The sequence below is a fragment of the Coregonus lavaretus genome, assembly GCF_964263955.1.
Source record: "Coregonus lavaretus genome assembly, chromosome: 10".
NCBI lineage: Eukaryota > Metazoa > Chordata > Actinopteri > Salmoniformes > Salmonidae > Coregonus > Coregonus lavaretus.
In genome coordinates, this window is record NC_139997.1 from 60,860,791 (window position 1) to 60,879,351 (window position 18,561).

Here is an 18,561-nt window from a genome sequence, read left to right on the forward strand (position 1 = left end):
TGGAAGATACATTGGAGATAATATAAGGCAAGTATTGGAAACAATAGAACACTATGGAAAATATGGGAAAACAGGCCTGCTATTCATAGCAGACTTCGAAAAGGCATTTGATAAAGTTTGACTGGGGTTTATATATAAATGCCTGGAGCATTTCAATTTTGGAGAATCTCTTATAAAATGGGTCAAAATCATGTATAGTAACCCTAGGTGTAAAATAGTAAATAATGGCTATTTCTCAGAAAGTTTTAAACTGTCAAGAGGAGTGAAACAAGGTTGTCCACTATCGGCATTTCTATTTATTGTGGCCATCGAGATGTTAGCTATTAAAATCAGATCCAATAATAATATCAGAGGATTAGAAATCCAGGGCTTAAAAACAAAGGTGTCATTGTACACTGATGATTCATGTTTTCTTTTAAATCCACAACTAGAATCCCTCCACAGCCTCATAGAGGATCTAGATACATTTTCTAACCTCTCTGGATTACAACCAAATTATGACAAATGTACTATATTACATATTGGATCACAAAAAAATAAAATTTTTACATTACCATGTAGTTTACCAATAAAATGGTCTGATGGTGATGTGTATATATTCGGAATACATATCCCAAAGGAAATAAATGATCTCACTTCAATAAATTTTTATAGAAAGTTAGCAAAAATAGATAAGATCTTACTACCATGGAAAGGTAAATACCTGTCAATTTGTGGAAAAATCACCCTGATTAACTCTTTAGTATTATCCAAGTTTACCTATTTGCGTATGGTCTTGCCTACGCCTAGCGAACAGTTTTTGAAATTATATGAGAAAAAAATATTCAATTTTATTTGGAACGGCAAGCCAGACAAAATTAAAAGGGCATATTTATATAATGAATATGAATTCGGAGGACAGAAATTATTAAATATTAAAGCATTAGACCTATCACTAAAAGCTTCAGTCATACAAAAGTTATACTTTAATCCGAACTGGTTCTCAAGCAAATTAGTAAGATTGTCTCACCCAATGTTCAAGAAAGGCCTTTTTCCCTTTATTCAGATTACAACAACTCATTTGCAGTTATTTGAAAAGGATATCATCTCCCAAATATCACTATTTCTAAAACAAGCCATAGAAAGTTGGTTGCAATTTCAATTTAATCCTCCAGAAACGACAGAACAAATAATGAAAGAAATATTGTGGTTAAATTCAAATATACTAATTGACAAAAAACCTTTATCTTTTGACAGAATGTTTAAAAAGGTATAATCTTCGTAAATGATATCATCGGTAGGACTGGTAGAGTTATGTCGCACATGCAGCTAACAAAAACATATGGAAATGTCTGCTCTACCCAAAATTACAACCAAATAATTGCAGCCTTACCGCAAAAGTGGAAGAGGAAAGTGGAAGGGGGAGAAAGTAAGGAACTTGTCTGTCGGCCTTGCACAAAAGAACATAATTGGTTAAGGAAAACTGTAATAAATAAAAAAGTATATCAGTTTCACTTAAGGACCAAAGGATTGACAGCCGTCCCATATAGACTGCAAAATAGTTGGGAAGAGATTTTTTACGTACCGATCCCATGGCATAGTGTTTATGAACTGACACGCAAAACAACACCGGATTCAAAAAATAGAATCTTTCAATTTAAATTATTATATAAAATTCTTGCTACCAATAGAAGGTTATTTATATGGGGGAAACAATCTTCCCAGCTCTGCAGATTTTGCTGTGAAGAGACAGAATCATTAGATCATTTGTTTTGGTTCTGTCCATTTGTAGCTCGTTTTTGGACACAGGTCCAGGAATGGCTAAAGGATTGCAATATTTACCTGGAGCTAACCTTGCAGATAGCATTACTGGGTGATCTGAAAAGTCATAGTCAATCGATCAATAATATATTAATACTTTTAGCAAAACATTTTATTTTTAATTCACAATCTGTAGAAGCAATGAGAATAGAAAGGTTCAGAACTTTTGTAAAACATCACAGTACGGTTGAAATATATATGGCAAATAGAAATCCTATTTGGATGGTGTTAAGAGATAGATGGGAGGTATTGAATAGAGTTGAAGGATGGGACTAATAACAAATAACAACAAATAATACAAAGATAGCTAATAATGTAAGAATACTGTGTCCATAATAAGTATATACAGTGGGGAAAAAAGTTTTTAGTCAGCCACCAATTGTGCAAGTTCTCCCACTTAAAAAGATGAGAGAGGCCTGTAATTTTCATCATAGGTACACGTCAACTATGACAGTCAAATTGAGAGAGAAAAAAATCCAAAAATTCACATTGTAGGATTTTTTGAAAATTTATTTGCAAATTATGGTGGAAAATAATTATTTGGTCACCTACAAACAAGCAAGATTTCTGGCTCTCACAGACCTGTAACTTCTTCTTTAAGAGGCTCCTCTGTCCTCCACTCGTTACCTGTATTAATGGCACCTGTTTGAACTTGTTATCAGTATAAAAGACACCTGTCCACAACCTCAAACAGTCACACTCCAAACTCCACTATGGCCAAGACCAAAGAGCTGTCAAAGGACACCAGAAACAAAATTGTAGACCTGCACCAGGCTGGGAAGACTGAATCTGCAATAGGTAAGCAGCTTGGTTTGAAGAAATCAACTGTGGGAGCAATTATTAGGAAATGGAAGACATACAAGACCACTGATAATCTCCCTCGATCTGGAGCTCCACGCAAGATCTCACCCTGTGGGGTCAAAATGATCACAAGAACGGTGAGCAAAAATCCCAGAACCACACGGGGGGACCTAGTGAATGACCTGCAGAGAGCTGGGACCAAAGTAACAAAGCCTACCATCAGTAACACACTACGCCGCCAGGGACTCAAATCCTGCAGTGCAAGACGTGTCCCCCTGCTTAAGCCAGTACATGTCCAGGCCCGTCTGAAGTTTGCTAGAGTGCATTTGGATGATCCAGAAGAGGATTGGGAGAATGTCATATGGTCAGATGAAACCAAAATATAACTTTTTGGTAAAAACTCAACTCGTCATGTTTGGAGGACAAAGAATGCTGAGTTGCATCCAAAGAACACCATACCTACTGTGAAGCATGGGGGTGGAAACATCATGCTTTGGGGCTGTTTTTCTGCAAAGGGACCAGGACGACTGATCCGTGTATAGGAAAGAATGAATGGGGCCATGTATCGTGAGATTTTGAGTGAAAACCTCCTTCCATCAGCAAGGGCATTGAAGATGAAACGTGGCTGGGTCTTTCAGCATGACAATGATCCCAAACACACCGCCCGGGCAACGAAGGAGTGGCTTCGTAAGAAGTATTTCAAGGTCCTGGAGTGGCCTAGCCAGTCTCCAGATCTCAACCCCATAGAAAATCTTTGGAGGGAGTTGAAAGTCCGTGTTGCCCAGCGTCCGTGTTTTTCTTCTCATTTTGTCTGTCATAGTTTACGTGTACCTATGATGAAAATTACAGGCCTCTCTCATCTTTTTAAGTGGGAGAACTTGCACAATTGGTGGCTGACTAAATACTTTTCCCCCCCACTGTATTACAAAAAAATCCACATGATCTTTGACCACATTCCAGGAGTACAGGCCATGATGGACAACATAATCCTCTGGGGGGTCCACAAAAGAAGAACACAACGCGAGAGTGAAATAAGTGCTGGACCTGACACAGAAAGTTCACCTGAAACTAAACAAGGACAAATGCGAGTTCGGTGAGAAAACACTTACCTTCGTGGGAGACGTACTGTCAGAGAAGGGAGTCAAACCACACTTGAGGAAAACATCAGCCATCAACGACATGGAGAGCCTGCAGAACAAGGATGACGTGAGATGCTTCATGGGCATCATCACCTACCTTGCAAAGTTCATACCTCAACTGTCAGCACAGTCCGCTCCCCTCAGATGTCTTCTGGAACAGACAAACGAATGGGAATGGTCCCATGAGCAGGAAAACTGCTTAAAAATCCTGAAAAAGACAATCACAGAAGAGCCAGTGCCTAAATTCTATAATCTAGATAAAAGCACAAGGTTTTCTGCAGACGCGTCACCGTTTGGCCTGGGAGCAGTTCTTCTGCAACAGCATGACGACACCTGGCAACCTGTCGCTTATGCGTCAAGAGCCTTGGCAGGCGCAAAAACAAGGTATGCACAAATAGAGAAAGAACTTCTGGCAAGCACATACGCGTGCAAACAGTTTCACCAATACGTCTACAGACACGCCTTCGAAGTAGAAACCAACCACAAACCATTGGTGTCAATCATGTATGATTGTCCACTGAGAATCCAGAGAATGTTGATCAGACTGCAAACGTTTGATGTAAAGATGAAGTCCTCCCCGGGAAAGTTCATGTTCGCCACCGACACTCTTTCTCAACACTGTCTAACTGCTTCAGTAAGCATTCCAGCAGGACGACCAAAAAGGAAAGGCATATTGAGAATTGAGAATTGCGAATTGGACTGAATGTTTTTGTTTGTGAAAACAATAAGAGCCACAGAGTATTGTTTGACAAAAACTGTATTTATTTATTTTTTATTTTTTATCTAAAACATTCTAAATATGTTTATTGCCTCTTACTTGATAAGAAATGTCTGTGTGTTATTGAAAATCGCATGTTGATTTGATATGTGACGTGTTTAGTAACAGAGAAAAGTTTTAAATCTTATGTGTTAATAGCATTAAGACTACTTTACCCAGGAAGTAATTCGCCACCCACACAGGGTGGTTGGGAATATGCCTTGTGATATTGCCAGCTGAAGTACAGTATATTTTTATTAAAAGTAGTTCAAACTACGTCCCGGTTTGTTATTAACCTTTATTTAACTAGGCAAGTCAGTTAAGAACAAATTCTTATTTACAATGACGGCCTACACCGGCCAAACCCGGATGATGCTGGGCCAATTGTGCGCCGCCCTATGGGACTCCCAATCACGGCCGGTTGTGATACAGCCTGGAATCAAATCAGGGGGTCTGTAGTGACGCCTCAAGCACTGAGATGCAGTGCCTTAGACCACTGCGCCACTCGGGAGCCCAGTCATTTAGCAGACGCTCTTATCCAGAGCAACTTACAGTTAGTGAGTGCATACATTATTTATTTATTTTTATTTTTGTTTTATTTTTCATACTGGCCCCCCGTGGGAATCGAACCCACAACCCTGGCGTTGCAAACGCCATGCTCTACCAACTGAGCTACATCCCTACAAGACATGCCCCCATACCCCACAAGCCCTGCCCTGAGCCAATTGTGCGCCGCCCCATCGGTCTCCCGGTCGCGGCCGGCTACGACAGAGCCTGGATTCGAACCAGGATCCCTAGTGGCACAGCTAGCACTGCGATGCAGTGCCTTAGACCACTGCGCCACTCGGGAGACAATACCGTCCACTAGGGACGGGTGAATTTTGGCCCATTCCTCCTGACATAGCTGGTGTAACTGAGTCAGGTATGTAGGCCTCCTTGCTCGCACACGCTTTTTCAGTTCTGCCCACACATTTTCTATAGGATTGAGGTCAGGGCTTTGTGATGGCCACTCCAATACCTTGACTTTGTTGTCCTAAAGCACTTTTGCCACAACTTTGGAAGTATGCTTGGGGTCATTGTCCATTTAGAAGACCCATTTGCGACCAAGCTTTAACTTCCTGAATGATGTCTTGAGATGTTGCTTCAATATATCCACATAATTTTCCTTCCTCATGATGCCATCTATTTTGTGAAGTGCACCAGTCCCTCCTGCAGCAAAGCACCCCCACAGCATGATGCTGCCACCCCCGTGCTTCACGGTTGGGATGGTGTTCTTTGGCTTGCAAGCCTTCCCCTTTTTCTCCAAACATAACGATGGTCATTATGGCCAAACAGTTCTATTTTTGTTTCATCAGACCAGAGGACATTTCTCCAAAAAGTACGATCTTTGTCCCCATGTGCAGTTGCAAACCGTAGTCTGGCTTTTTTATGGCGGTTTTGGAGCAGCGGCTTCTTCCTTGCTGAGCGGCCTTTCTGGTTATGTCGATATAGGACTCGTTTTACTGTGGATATAGATACTTTTTTACTTGTTTCCTCCAGCATCGTCACAAGGTCCTTTGCTGTTGTTCTGGGATTGATTTGCACTTTTCGCACCAAAGTACGTTCATCTCTAGGAGACAGAACGCGTCTCCTTCCTGAGCGGTATGACGGCTACGTGGTCCCATGGTGTTTATACTTGCGTACTATTGTTTGTACAGATGAACGTGGTACCTTTAGGCGTTTGGAAATTGCTCCCAAGGATGAACCAGACTTGTGGTTGTCTACCATTTTTTTCTGAGGTCTTGGCTGATTTCTTTTGATTTTCCCATGATGACAAGCAAATAGGCACTGAGTTTGAAAGTAAGCCTTGAAATACATCCACAGGTACACCTCCAATTGACTCAAATTATGTTGACTAGCCTATCAGAAGCTTGACATCATTTCCTTGGAATTTTTTTTCTGTTTAAAGGCACAGTAAACTCAGTGTATGTAAACTTCCGACTTCAACTGTACCTATTTTTGTGCCTGTGTTTAGTTAAGTGGCAGAACCATTTTATTTGGGCTGTCATTCTTGACAGCCTTGATCCGCGTCATATCAAAGCAGGGCCGACACGAAGGGGGTCCAGGGGTTGGCATTTGCACCTAAATTGTCCTCCTGCCCACAAAGTCCCGATTTTATAAATCGATATATTGTATAACGATGCATTTCTCCGCAACGCTTTATGATAGAAATGAACTGTAAAATACACCAGAAAAGATGTGACGCTGAAGCGCATGGGATATCTTTGATTTGTCGCTATGACATTCAGAGGCTGAGCTACGACTTTCAGAAGTCAATGAGTCTTAAATATGTTTTTTTACTTTGCTCTCAATAGGAATTATTTGTCATCTCATACAATGTTTGACTCTGTCGCCATCAATTGAGCTATTCACTTAAACTGCACAAAAGTATAAAGCATAATTTTGTGTACTGATAGTCTCAGGTATTCTGAATAAGATGACATATCATATTACATATTTGTTTGGGAAATAATGTCAAATAAAGGCTAGAATATATTTTTCCATCATTATTATCATGAAATAGTCTACCATCCAAAATATGGAGTCATGTTAAACAACGTAGAATTGCAGGAAATTGGCTTTAAAATAGCAACATTTTCCTAGGGTCCCTCAAATGAAACAAAATCAACATTCTGGTGGTGCATTTTATGCATATCAATACAATATCATCAAAATAGACCCGAATGAAGTTCAAATAAACCCTATAGGATATTTAATCTATGAAAAAACTTTTGTCACAGTAAATAGTTGATTTGCAGTATGAACCAGATAAGAGAGGTCATTACCAGTTAATAAATTGATAAGGACATTTTAGGTGTGCCACATACATTTTTATCCCATCAAGGTGTGCCACGGTAAAACAAAGGTTGGAAACCACTGCACTAGAGGCAACGAGCGCCTATAAACCATCTAGTAAGCTTGGGGCTTGCTAGTGTTTTGTGGATGGGGAGAGAGGAAGGGCTTGAACCGCAAACTCCAGCTCTGAGAGTTGTGTTCAATCCCAGTGCTAGACATTAGTCTTGTTTTGATTTTAACCCTGTCCCAAACCTTAATCCTTAGCTTCACCAGTTGGAATTAATGCCTAAAATTAACTGTGGCGTTTCAACGTTTATTCCCCCACCCCCTCCCCCTCATTCGCTTGGATTGGCTAATGTTCCTGTCAATCATGACTTCCAGGTCTCACTGCCATAGGCTACTTGAGCGCAGGTAAAATGACCTGTGAGCCAGAGGGAGGGATTTGGAATTACCGCGCACACCTGGATCCGATAAAGATGCACTTATCAGGCAGCAGTTGTCAAATCTATATGTACTTTACATAAGTTATATTGATAAAGGAAGAGCTATTTGAATATGTTTTATCGGAGAGATAACTATGGCAACTAGTATAGGACTGGCCTTGAATCCGCCACACACAGCTGTCTGGAGCGGACGTTGCAGACTTGTCTGTTTTTAAGGAAGTGAAACCCGCGGTGAGAATTAGTCCACATCTTAACCCGGTGCGGCCAGCGGCTCCACCGTATCCCGCTCTTCTAATGGTTCATATTTTGTAGTCAGTTGGATAGCGGACACTTCCACCCAATCAAATAATCTAGATAGATGATTCCTCTAAGGTGTCCCCCTCTATTCTCTAACCCCAATAAACCTAATGAATTAATTATTTCAATGTTCTTGGGAGAAAGAGCACAGGTAGGCCTATTCAATATACATGATTTTCCATATTCAGAAATTGTTAGCCTATAGAAAAGCCTATAGCGTTATTACCCGTGCACTAGGTTAGCATGCTTCAATACTTGGAATAATGTTTTTGACTAGGCCTACAAATGCGCATGCTCTGAGGACGTGGCTAGGGATGCCATCTGGACCGGCAGCCTTGCGAGGGTTAACACGTTTAAACGTCTTACTCATGTCGGCAACAGAGAAGGAGAGCCCACCGTCCTTGGTACCGGGCCGCGTCGGTGGCACTGTGTTGTCCTCAAAGCGGGCGAAGAAGAAGGTGTTTAGCTTGTCCGGAAGCAAGACATCGGTGTCCGCGACGTGGCTGCTTTTCCCTTTGTAGTCCGTGATTGTCTGTAGACCCTGCCACATACGTCTCATGTCTGTGCTGTTGAATTGCGACTCCACTTTGTCTCTATACTGACTTTTTAACTGTTTGATTGCCTTACGGAGGGAGTAACTACACTGTTTGTACTCTGCCATATTCCTAGTCACCTTGCAATGGTTAAATGCGGTGGTTCGCGCTTTCAGTTTTGCGCGAATGCTGCCATCTATCCACGGTTTTTGGTTAGGGTAGGTTTTAATAGTCACCATGGGTACAACATCTCCTATACACTTCCTGATGAACTCAGTCACCGTATCTGTGTATTCGTCGATGTTATTCTCGGAGGCTACCCGGAACATATTGAAACAATCTTGAAGCGTGGACTCCGATTGGTCAGACCAGCGTTGAATAGTCCTTAGCATGGGTACTTCCTGTTTGAGTTTCTGCCTATAGGAAGGGAGGAGCAAAATGGAGTCATGATCAGATTTGCCGAAGGGAGGGCGGGGGAGGGCCTTGTAGGCGCCGTCGTGGTATCGGCATGAGGGGGAATATACACGGCTGTGACTAACCAAAGAGAATTCTCATGGGAGATAATACGTTCGTCATTTGATTGTGAGGTATTGTAGATTGGGTGAACAAAAGGACTTGAGTTCCTGTATGTTATCACAATCATACCATGAGTGGTTAATCATAAAACAAACACCCCTGCCTTTCTTCTTAACGGAGAGTATTTTATTTCTGTCTGCGCGATATACTGAGAACCCAGCTGGCTGTATGGACAAAGACAGTATATCCCGAGAGAGCCATGTTTCCGTGAAACAGAGTATGTTACAATCACTGATGTCTCTCTGGAAGGAGATTCTCGCTCTGAGTTCGTCTACTTTATTGTCCAGAGACTGAACATTAGCGAGTAACATACTCGGAAGCGGTGGATGGTGTGCGCGCATCCTCCGCCGGTGGTGTTTTGGATCAGCCTCTGGAATCAGTTCAATTGCCCTGGGGGGTACGAACAAAGGATCCAATTCGGGAAAGTTGTATTCCCGGTTGTAATGCTGGTGAGTTACTGCCGCTCTGATATCCAAAACGTATTTCCGGCTGTATGTAATAACACAAAACATTTATTTGGCTAATAAAATAAGAAATAACACCCACCAAAAAAAAAAAAATACTGCAAAGTTGCTTAGGAGCTAGGAGCAGAGCTGCCATGTCTGTCGGCGCCATTTTCCAATCACATGGAAAACAGATATTCCCCCCAAAAAGATCTAGTAGGAAGTTTGTTCTGAAGTGTCTGTCCTATATCTGAGAGATATAAGAAAGATCAGGAAACATTTGTTTTGTTTTACATGTATTTAACCCCTTATTTTTGGCACTAAACAGTCTCCATATATACAGTACTTCCATTCATTCTTTCAACTGGTACCGGGGGACATTCAAACGAGTCTTGTGAGGCATGTACGTGTTCGTGGGAGTGTACGCGTTTGTGTATGTGTTTGTGAGAGTCTCACCTTTCCACAGAGGGGTCATATTAGTGTGTAGCCCTAACTGTTCCGATGCTACAGACAGAAGTTGGCAGATCGGCTGTACCGTTTTCAGACAAGTCCCAATACGCTTGTGGGGGTCGTAGAGCAAAATGGAGAACACCATTTTAGTAATCTGTAGGCCAAACCATACAGATGCTACAGACAATTTTGTGAGAAGACCGATTTTCGGGACGTCTCATGGTCTGACAAACATCGCTCTAGCTCTGTCACCTTCCACCACAGATGCGGAAGTGCGACATCGGCGGATGCGGTGGATTGAGATGCATCTCTAGTTTAAATTAACAGATTTTTATGGGGATTTTTGTATTATGCTAATTAGATTCCCACGGGGGCGTGGACATCAACTCTAGTTAAGGCCTCTAAGTACACTGACCAGCCTGGGAGGAGCCTGCATTGTGTTAGATGCAAAGACAGTTATATCTATCTAGCAAGCTACGTTATATCATTTGAAAGATAGCTGTTTTTCTGGTTAGTTATCTAATCTACAGTATATCAGCTTGTATAAATTGGAAATAGTATTTGCAAATAGTCTACATATTTCAGTGTTTTTAGATGCAATGTGCTTACCTTTTTTCACCTGCATCAGTTAGGTACCACGGCATGAAAGATTTCAAAATGTTCTTGCTGTCCTTCCGTCTGCAATTTGAATTTGATTGGCTGATAGGAAAGAATGAGCGGAGTTGCATAAACATCAGCCTGTGAGGAAGAGCAGCTTCACAGGCATCTTTACCACTTGTGCATCATTCTGTCATAGTGCTCCATCATGTGGTTGACTATATTACTCTCATGCAAGTTATTCTTCCCACTGTCCCAAAAGTCCCTTCACCATCATTCTTCTTGTCAAACAATACTTAAAGGACGACATCTTTGTAGTGCAAAATAATTGTACAAAGTAAAAAAATTACTTATCTTGTAGTGTGATTTAATTTGAAACTTTTCTTCAAGGATGCGCTTATTTAACTAGATCAGTAAACTGAGCAACACATAAATAGTTGCATCTTTATAACGCACATTTTGGAAGAAAAGCTGGCAGGCCGATTATAATGAGGTTCATGGTATTTATGCACTTTGTACAATTATTTTAGCCTTGGCAACCAGCCTGATCCCTGTGTTCACCATTCTATTTAACTTTCTAGAATGGTGAATGCAATGATCATCCACCAGGATACAATTCTTTGCACTATGAAAATGTCACCCTTTGTCAACAATAAAGACATTGCATCATCAATCTGCACCAAAAACCTTTTATTGTATAAAAGGAGTGGGGTAAATCTCAACTGTACAGGGGGAAACAGACTTAATGAAATACCATTTCTCACAGTATCAAAAAGCTCACGTTTTCCTCACTGATCTTTACACATTTGTCCTGTACAAATACAAAACAAATAATATTAATGACAATAACAATAATGGCATTGCTCTGAGTAATATAGTACTGGCCCAAAAGTTACTGCATTCAATATAAAATATCTACTATTCTGGTTGTTAAAGTAACTGTCCAGTGAAAATCTCACTTTTAAAAGTTAATATTCTGTTAACTCATACCTAAATAACGTTGTTGACTTATCCAATACTTGTATTTGTGGCCAAAGCATAAATTGAAAAAATAATAAATATAAAAATAAAATAACACCTCAAACTTGTATCTCAAATAGACGATTTAGAAAAATGCTTTCCATTTCCTCATAGAGGATGATGTCCATGAATATTTTTAATGATCGGTATACGCCCATACCATTCTGTTGTTGGGGTACACCTACACCATTCCAATGCAGAAAACCTGCTTTTTAACATAATTAATTTAAACTAATTGGAAGTAAAACTATTTCACTCATGTTGTTATTAATTATAGGTCATATTTTATAAAAATCTGTCAACACTAGACAGTTACTTTAAGAAGTGAAGTTTTGATTAATGATAAGAAGTGGAACACTCACAGACATGCACACACACGTGCGCGAACACACACAATCAATTCACCCTTACATTATGTGGTGCCATAATGTTGAAGTGAGGGGTGACTAGTGGAGTGGATAAATATGCTCGTACAAAGACAGTCCAGTATAGAGGGTCATTAAGTCTTAAGTCGTATGCTGCCATGTCTAAACCATAGATGGATTTATGACGTTTTTGTTGGACAGAACATTGCTATATTGATGTATTGTGTTGTATTGATGTATTATGGTATTGTTTTCTTTGTGGTATATGGAGTAACACTTCACAATGGACATTAAAGGGGAACTACGAGTTCATGTTATTTCATATGGAAGAGTTGGTGTCTTGTATTGTATGCATCACTGTGGTGAGGTGGGTTTGACCAATGATAACTGATATTAGATCATATTCGATTTTAAACTCTGGGTGCATCCTAAATGGCCCCATATTCCCTATATAGTGCACTACTTTGAACCAAAGCTCTATGGGTCCTGGTCAAAGGTAATGCATTAGGGAGTAGGGTGCCATTTTGGATGGTTCTTCAGGTTTTGTGCATGTTGCAGGTCATCAGGACTGTTAGGTTAGGGCACCATGATCACACCGATATGCTCACCAACTTCACAAAAACAAAAGTGGGATCGATTTTTAGGATATGGAATGGATTTTTTTTTTTATAACACATTTCAGTTGTAAATCCCCCCCCCCAAAAAAAATTATTGTTCACATTGTCTAGTCAGTGTTAAAAATAGAACTCCACTAGTTAGATTTAATATGGACTTTTTGATTATATACAGTATGTACACTTCTTATTGTTCTTTCATTATTTCTCATAGTCCTTAATCTCTAATACCATCTAAAAACAAGTTGCAATCAAATGCATATACTCTTCTAGAAAGATGTGCTTAGTAACATTGCTAGGAGTCAAAGCAGAGAATGATAGAAAATCATCTGAACATTGCATTGCATTGCTCTGTATGGACCAAAAAGATCCCTCGCTGCTTCAGGCATGCGCTCAACTCAACTCACACCAAGGTTCCCAGTCAGACAAGCATGATTCTCTGCACTTTGTTTTTATATTGTCAAGAGAAAAGGGATCTTCCATTTGATCATGTTTTATTTAGCTAGCGTTTGAAATTATGAAGGCTGCTGCGACTGCTAGCGAGAGAGCCAAACACTTTTTTTACATGTCCTTTAGTATGCCCTCTTTGTATGCATGTACCACAGGAGCTGTACTTAGCCACTGACTTCAGAACAGCGCTTATGAAGGAGGTTTGTGTATGTCCCAGTAGCAAGATGTACATTACCACTGACTCCAGAACAGTGCTTAGTAGCGAGCGCTGTGTATGTTCCAGTAGCAACATGTACTTAGCCACTAGCTTCAGAACAGCACTAGGAGCGAGGTCTGTGTATTTCCCAGTAACAAGATGCACGTTGCTACTGACTCCAGAAAAGTGCTTAGTAGCGAGCGTGTTCCAGTAGCAACACATATTTAACCACTGACCCCAGTACAGTGCTAGGAGCGAGGTCTGTGGATGTTGCATAATCAAGTGAATCCAGAGAGCAGAAGCTAAAAACAACCACCTTAAGACATGGAGATCAGTCAGGCTCAGAGTAGGAGTACTGATCTAGGATCAGTTTAGCCTTTTAGATAATAATGAATACGATAATATTTTACATTTAAGTCATTTAGCAGACGCTCTTATCCAGAGCGAAATACAAATTGGATCAGAACTCCTACTGTGAGACTCTTTGTGAATACAGGCCCTGATCTGGGTCTGGGTAGAAATGCTCGTAACAACAGAGTGCCTCGTGACTTGTCGTCAGGGCAATGAGACCCCGTTTCCCAGGTAACCCTGAAGACCAAAACAAACGTGCGTTTCTCAGATTGACTTTGATTCATTAAGGCTCAGACGGGCAAGAGGTAACACTGATGCCCCGAACACACACTTCTAAAATCATCAGTTCTGATTATGTGTTACACACACATACAAGCTCCCCTAGATCCCTGCGAGAGTTTAGTTTGTAATCTCAAAATTGTTTTTCTTATACTTTCACAGCCTCAAACACAATCTAAGGATTTGAAATAGGCAAAAAAAGAAGGGATGTTATTCTGTTAAGAGCCAAATCATTGGAAAAGAGAAAGAGAAGATAATGAAAAAACTACAGAAGGCCTTTAAAAAAAAAACACAAATACTGTTAGAGAACAACAAGCTATACATGTGGGGCAAGTGAACATTATTTAATTTCTGATTGAAACTATTAAGAAAACAGAATCTTAATAAAATTCACAGTCTTGTAGCTCCCTGTTGTAGGGGATGGGGGAGTGGATAAATGGGGGGGGGGGGGGGTTGAATAAGACAGAATAAAACATTTCTACACCACCACACCCAAGGGGTCTGCTGACTCTGCTCAGGAAATGATATGTATGGAGGAGAGGACATGATGCATCATCAACTGTCTTTAAACAGCACACACTACACTAACGCTCACACACACACAGACACCCGCACACATGCACGCAAAGATATGTGCACACACACACATACACAATCACACACAGACAGCTAGCCCATGCACGCAATGCAGGTTAACAGAAGATAAAACCTCAGTAAACAGTTGCTAGACAGCTGAAAAGTAATCTCTGAGGTGTCTTCCCCTCTGAAATAAACAAAAAAGCCACATATCCTTCTCTGCCCCTCCACCTCCTCTCCGTCCTCCTCCTCTTCACTCCTCTTCTTGCTCTGAGCTGAGTGTGTGGTGTAGGTATCTCTGCATCATTTCAAAGTATGTCCTCTGTGTCTCTCTCCATCCAGCCTGTCCATCTCTCTCACTGGTTTGTCTTCACTAGTCTATCTTTTGGATGGATAGGGTGCTGTTGAAGTAGATAGCCTCTGGCTGTGTGCACACTGAGTGGGGTGTGAGGGAGAAACGGGGAGGTAAGCTGTGGGGGTGTCAGAGTTGTGGACTACCCCTTCAGGTGCTATGCAACCAGAAAACAACAACAAACTCCTCTCATCCTTTTGGGATCTTCATTCTCCACCTCTTTAATGTCATGATCTCCATGACGACCCACAGTTCAAAATAGAGGACAAGGCGTAGTGTAGACAGGACTAGGTCTAAACAATGGACCAGCAATGTGATCGAAAATGACTGGAAGTGAATGTTAGCAGTACAGAAAGCTCGCCATCAAAGTGGAAAATAAACACAATCGTAGTGAATTTCAGCTAACTACTCCGCAAACACATAACATAACTGTTTTACTGTCATTCTATTAATTAAAATGTTTTTCAAATTATTTACAGCCACTTTAATATTTGATTTCCCGACCACTGGTGACATTTTCAATGCTAATCCTGTAGAATCAGCAATGCCGCTGGTCCAATTAATTAGTTTATTTTCAAACGCTCCCGCATGGAATTGTTACGTTGTCTTAACCTTTGTTAGTTTTTACCTAGAGAGAGGAGAGGAGGGGGAACAGTAACAGGAAGTGACACAGCAGAGAACCTATATGGGTCAGAGTTCAAGGTTCAGGTCCTCCCATCTGAGTTCCATCTGAGTCGCGAGGGGGGCTGGGGCAGGGAGGTGATGGGTTGGAGGGCAAAGGTAGCAGAGGGTTAAGGTTTAAAGGTCAAAGGTCAGGGGTCATGGTTCACATCATGACGTGGCGCCTCCGGTGCAGGGCTAGGTGGTCAGACCGGGAGAAGGATCGGTCACAGTCGGTGCAGCGGAAGGGCTTGATGCCCGTGTGTTTACGGAAGTGTCGTGTAAGCTCGTCTGACCGGGCAAACCTCCAGGTACAACCCTCCCATGTACAGTGGTACGGCTTCTCTCCTACAGGGAAGAAGATATGGAGATTGGTTGATTGGTTGGTTGATTGATTGTGCAAATATTGGTTTAAAACAAGTTAAATGTAACTAAATGTAATCGAAAATGTAATCTATGTAATCCCCAAAAATAATTATTTATCATGAGAGGGCCATAGACAATATTTAGTAATGCTGCATACTCAAAGAAAGGTAAAAATCTCACCTTTCTGGTAAAAAATAGTTATAAATTGCTGAGGTGAAGTCACTTTTGAGGACACAAGCTCAAGTACACAGTCAAAATATGCAAAAAATATACAAATAGGAAAACATTTATATGATGTATTTCCTATTCAACAAAACTTTGAATAAGGCTTGAAATTACATATACTTTCTAAATATAGCATAATCAAATTATAAAATGACTAACTAAGATTTCACCTTTTTCTAAAGGTCTCTTGATCCAAATGTCTGCCCCCATCGCTGTGAACATCTCACAGAGCTCTAGCCTGGCTTCCTGAACTCGTTAGGAACTCACCTTTAATCTCATATTAATATTGTCCAACTATGACAAACAGAAAGAGTTTTTTGTTTTAAATTATTTTAGATTAATGGCTATAAATTGATCTCTGAACGTGATGAAACCACTCTCTTCTGCTGCGCTACGATGAAACGATTGCAGGCATGTGCTTTGTCCACGGCTGTGACGTAGGGTTCAGCCAGGAGTTGATGGACAGTCGGAAGAGCAAATAAAATGGTAGGAGGGACATCCCAGCTTCAAGTGGTTTCAGATTACACATCCTACTTCACACACAGGCTCAGAAAAAAATACTACTGTGTCCGTGGGAACAATGCAAGCCATTTCGATCTACGGTATCCACAGATCGATTTATAAGCAAAAATGTCAGTCGGAACTGGGACCAGAACCACACATCTAAGAGATTTTAAGAGGCAGTACTTTCAGTGAAAACAGATAAGATATGAAGCTCTAGTATATAATTAATATACATTAATTGTCTATTCATTGGCTACAGAATGCGGGCCCTGGGTCAGTCATTGGCTATAGATTAGTATGTGGGTGGGACAGGGTCAGCGTGTGTGTTACCTGTGTGTATCCTGCGGTGGGCTTTGAGGTGTGAGCTCTTGGTGTACACCTTGTTACAGCCATCATAGTCACACATATGGACACGCCTCCTCTTCATATCCGGCGAATCAGGATCCACCTGCATGTCCATATCTACGCCTGACCTGAGAGAGAGAGGGAGAGGGAGAAGGGAAGGCAAAGGAGAGAGAGAGTGTGCACGGAGGAGAGAGAAACAATGTAATAGAGAAAGAGAGTGTGCACGGAGGAGAGAGAAACAATGTGAGAGAGAGAGAGAGAGAGAGAGAGAGAGAGAGAGAGAGAGAGAGAGAGAGAGAAAATAGACCTGTCATTATATGGGTCAGGCTGGAGTGACATGCATTGAGTCATGTATTTACTGAAATTACAGAATGTCACAGAGGATCACCTGTAGTAGCAGGATTACTAGAAAGCAGCTAGCTACCTATATATGAACTGTGTTACATGAGCAGACATGCTCTACATATGACCTTTACCTCTCCAGCCCCACCCATACGGTCTACGCCCTAACTAACCCTAGAAGGAAATGCCAATGATGTAACACCTATTGAGCTCGCCAGCTTGTAGTCCTAAAACCCGGAAATGAGTTACCCTCTGGTTCGTTCAGCCATTCCTATGGGGAAAATGAATGGGGAAAGAGGGTTTTGGGATAAATGCCAAAAATAAGGTCTGAGGTTAACACAAGCTTAGGAGATCTTATATGTTTTGTTATATGAGATAATATCAGTCAGTTAACATGACCTTTATCAATTATGAAGCCTTTATGTGCTTTTTTTTATTACAAAAATGCTTTAAAAAACCAAATCAGGAAGTTCAGCCCCCCTTTAACTGGCTACGGCATCTCAAAATGGACAAACAGTACTATTGGCGCTTTTTTTCCGTTTTTCAAGTGAAGGTCTTTTAAGGGAGTATGCGAACTGAAGCATGCTGACGCCTTAACAGTGCCTGACTCTTAATAATCACTGCTAATTAAGTCTATTGTTTAGGTTCATCACAACTCATAGTGATTTATGGTCCCTGGGTGAAGTTACAGGCCACAGCCACCAGAAAGGGCTAGACAGTAACTGTCAAAAACCCATACAGTTGGACAGCTTCCAGTTCAAAGCTGATCTCTCCCTCTCTCTCTTCTCTCTCTCCCCAATTCTCCTCTCGCTCTCGCTCCCCAACTCTCCTCTCGCTCTCTCTCCCCAACTCTCCTCTCGCTCTCTCTCCCCAACTATCCTCTCGCTCTCTCTCGCTCTCTTCTCCCCAACTCTCCTCTTGCTCTCTCCCCCTCTCCTGTTTTTTTTCCTGCCCATCTCTCCATCCACCCTCCTTTCCTTCCTCTCCCTCCCATCCTCCCTGTTCCTCGCGTCCTTTCAATTTCTCCACCCTGCCTGCCAATTAGTTCACTCCCTTTCCTCCTCTCCCTCTTCCTTTCTCTCGTTGTCTCTTCCCAGCCATTGGCTCAAACACACTAAACCAGCAAAAATATTGATAATATTATAGCTTCTTCACCATATCCAGCCTGTTTATCACACTAACTCACCCCTCTCCTTTTCTCTCTCCCTCTCTTTCCAAACCGTTTATAAGGTGTGACGGCAAACT

General features: G+C 41.2%; 1 protein-coding gene across 5 annotated transcripts in view; it reads right to left on the bottom strand.

The window, feature by feature from the left end:
- Positions 1-14,265: 14,265 nt before the first annotated feature.
- The window catches only part of LOC311136687 (Krueppel-like factor 8), a 102,172-nt gene continuing 97,876 nt past the window's right edge, over positions 14,266-18,561 (bottom strand). For 4 of the 5 annotated variants that reach the window (XM_084170911.1, XM_084170913.1, XM_084170914.1 and 1 more), the window contains 2 exons: positions 16,960-17,102; positions 14,271-15,882 (listed from right to left, as the gene is read on the bottom strand). In XM_084170911.1, the coding sequence (XP_084027037.1) occupies positions 15,701-15,882; positions 16,960-17,102 (325 nt within the window). In that variant the 3' untranslated portion in view covers positions 14,271-15,700. Of the gene's footprint in view, positions 15,883-16,959; positions 17,103-18,561 lie in introns of all 5 variants that reach the window. The other variant, XM_084170910.1, reaches the window with a different exon arrangement.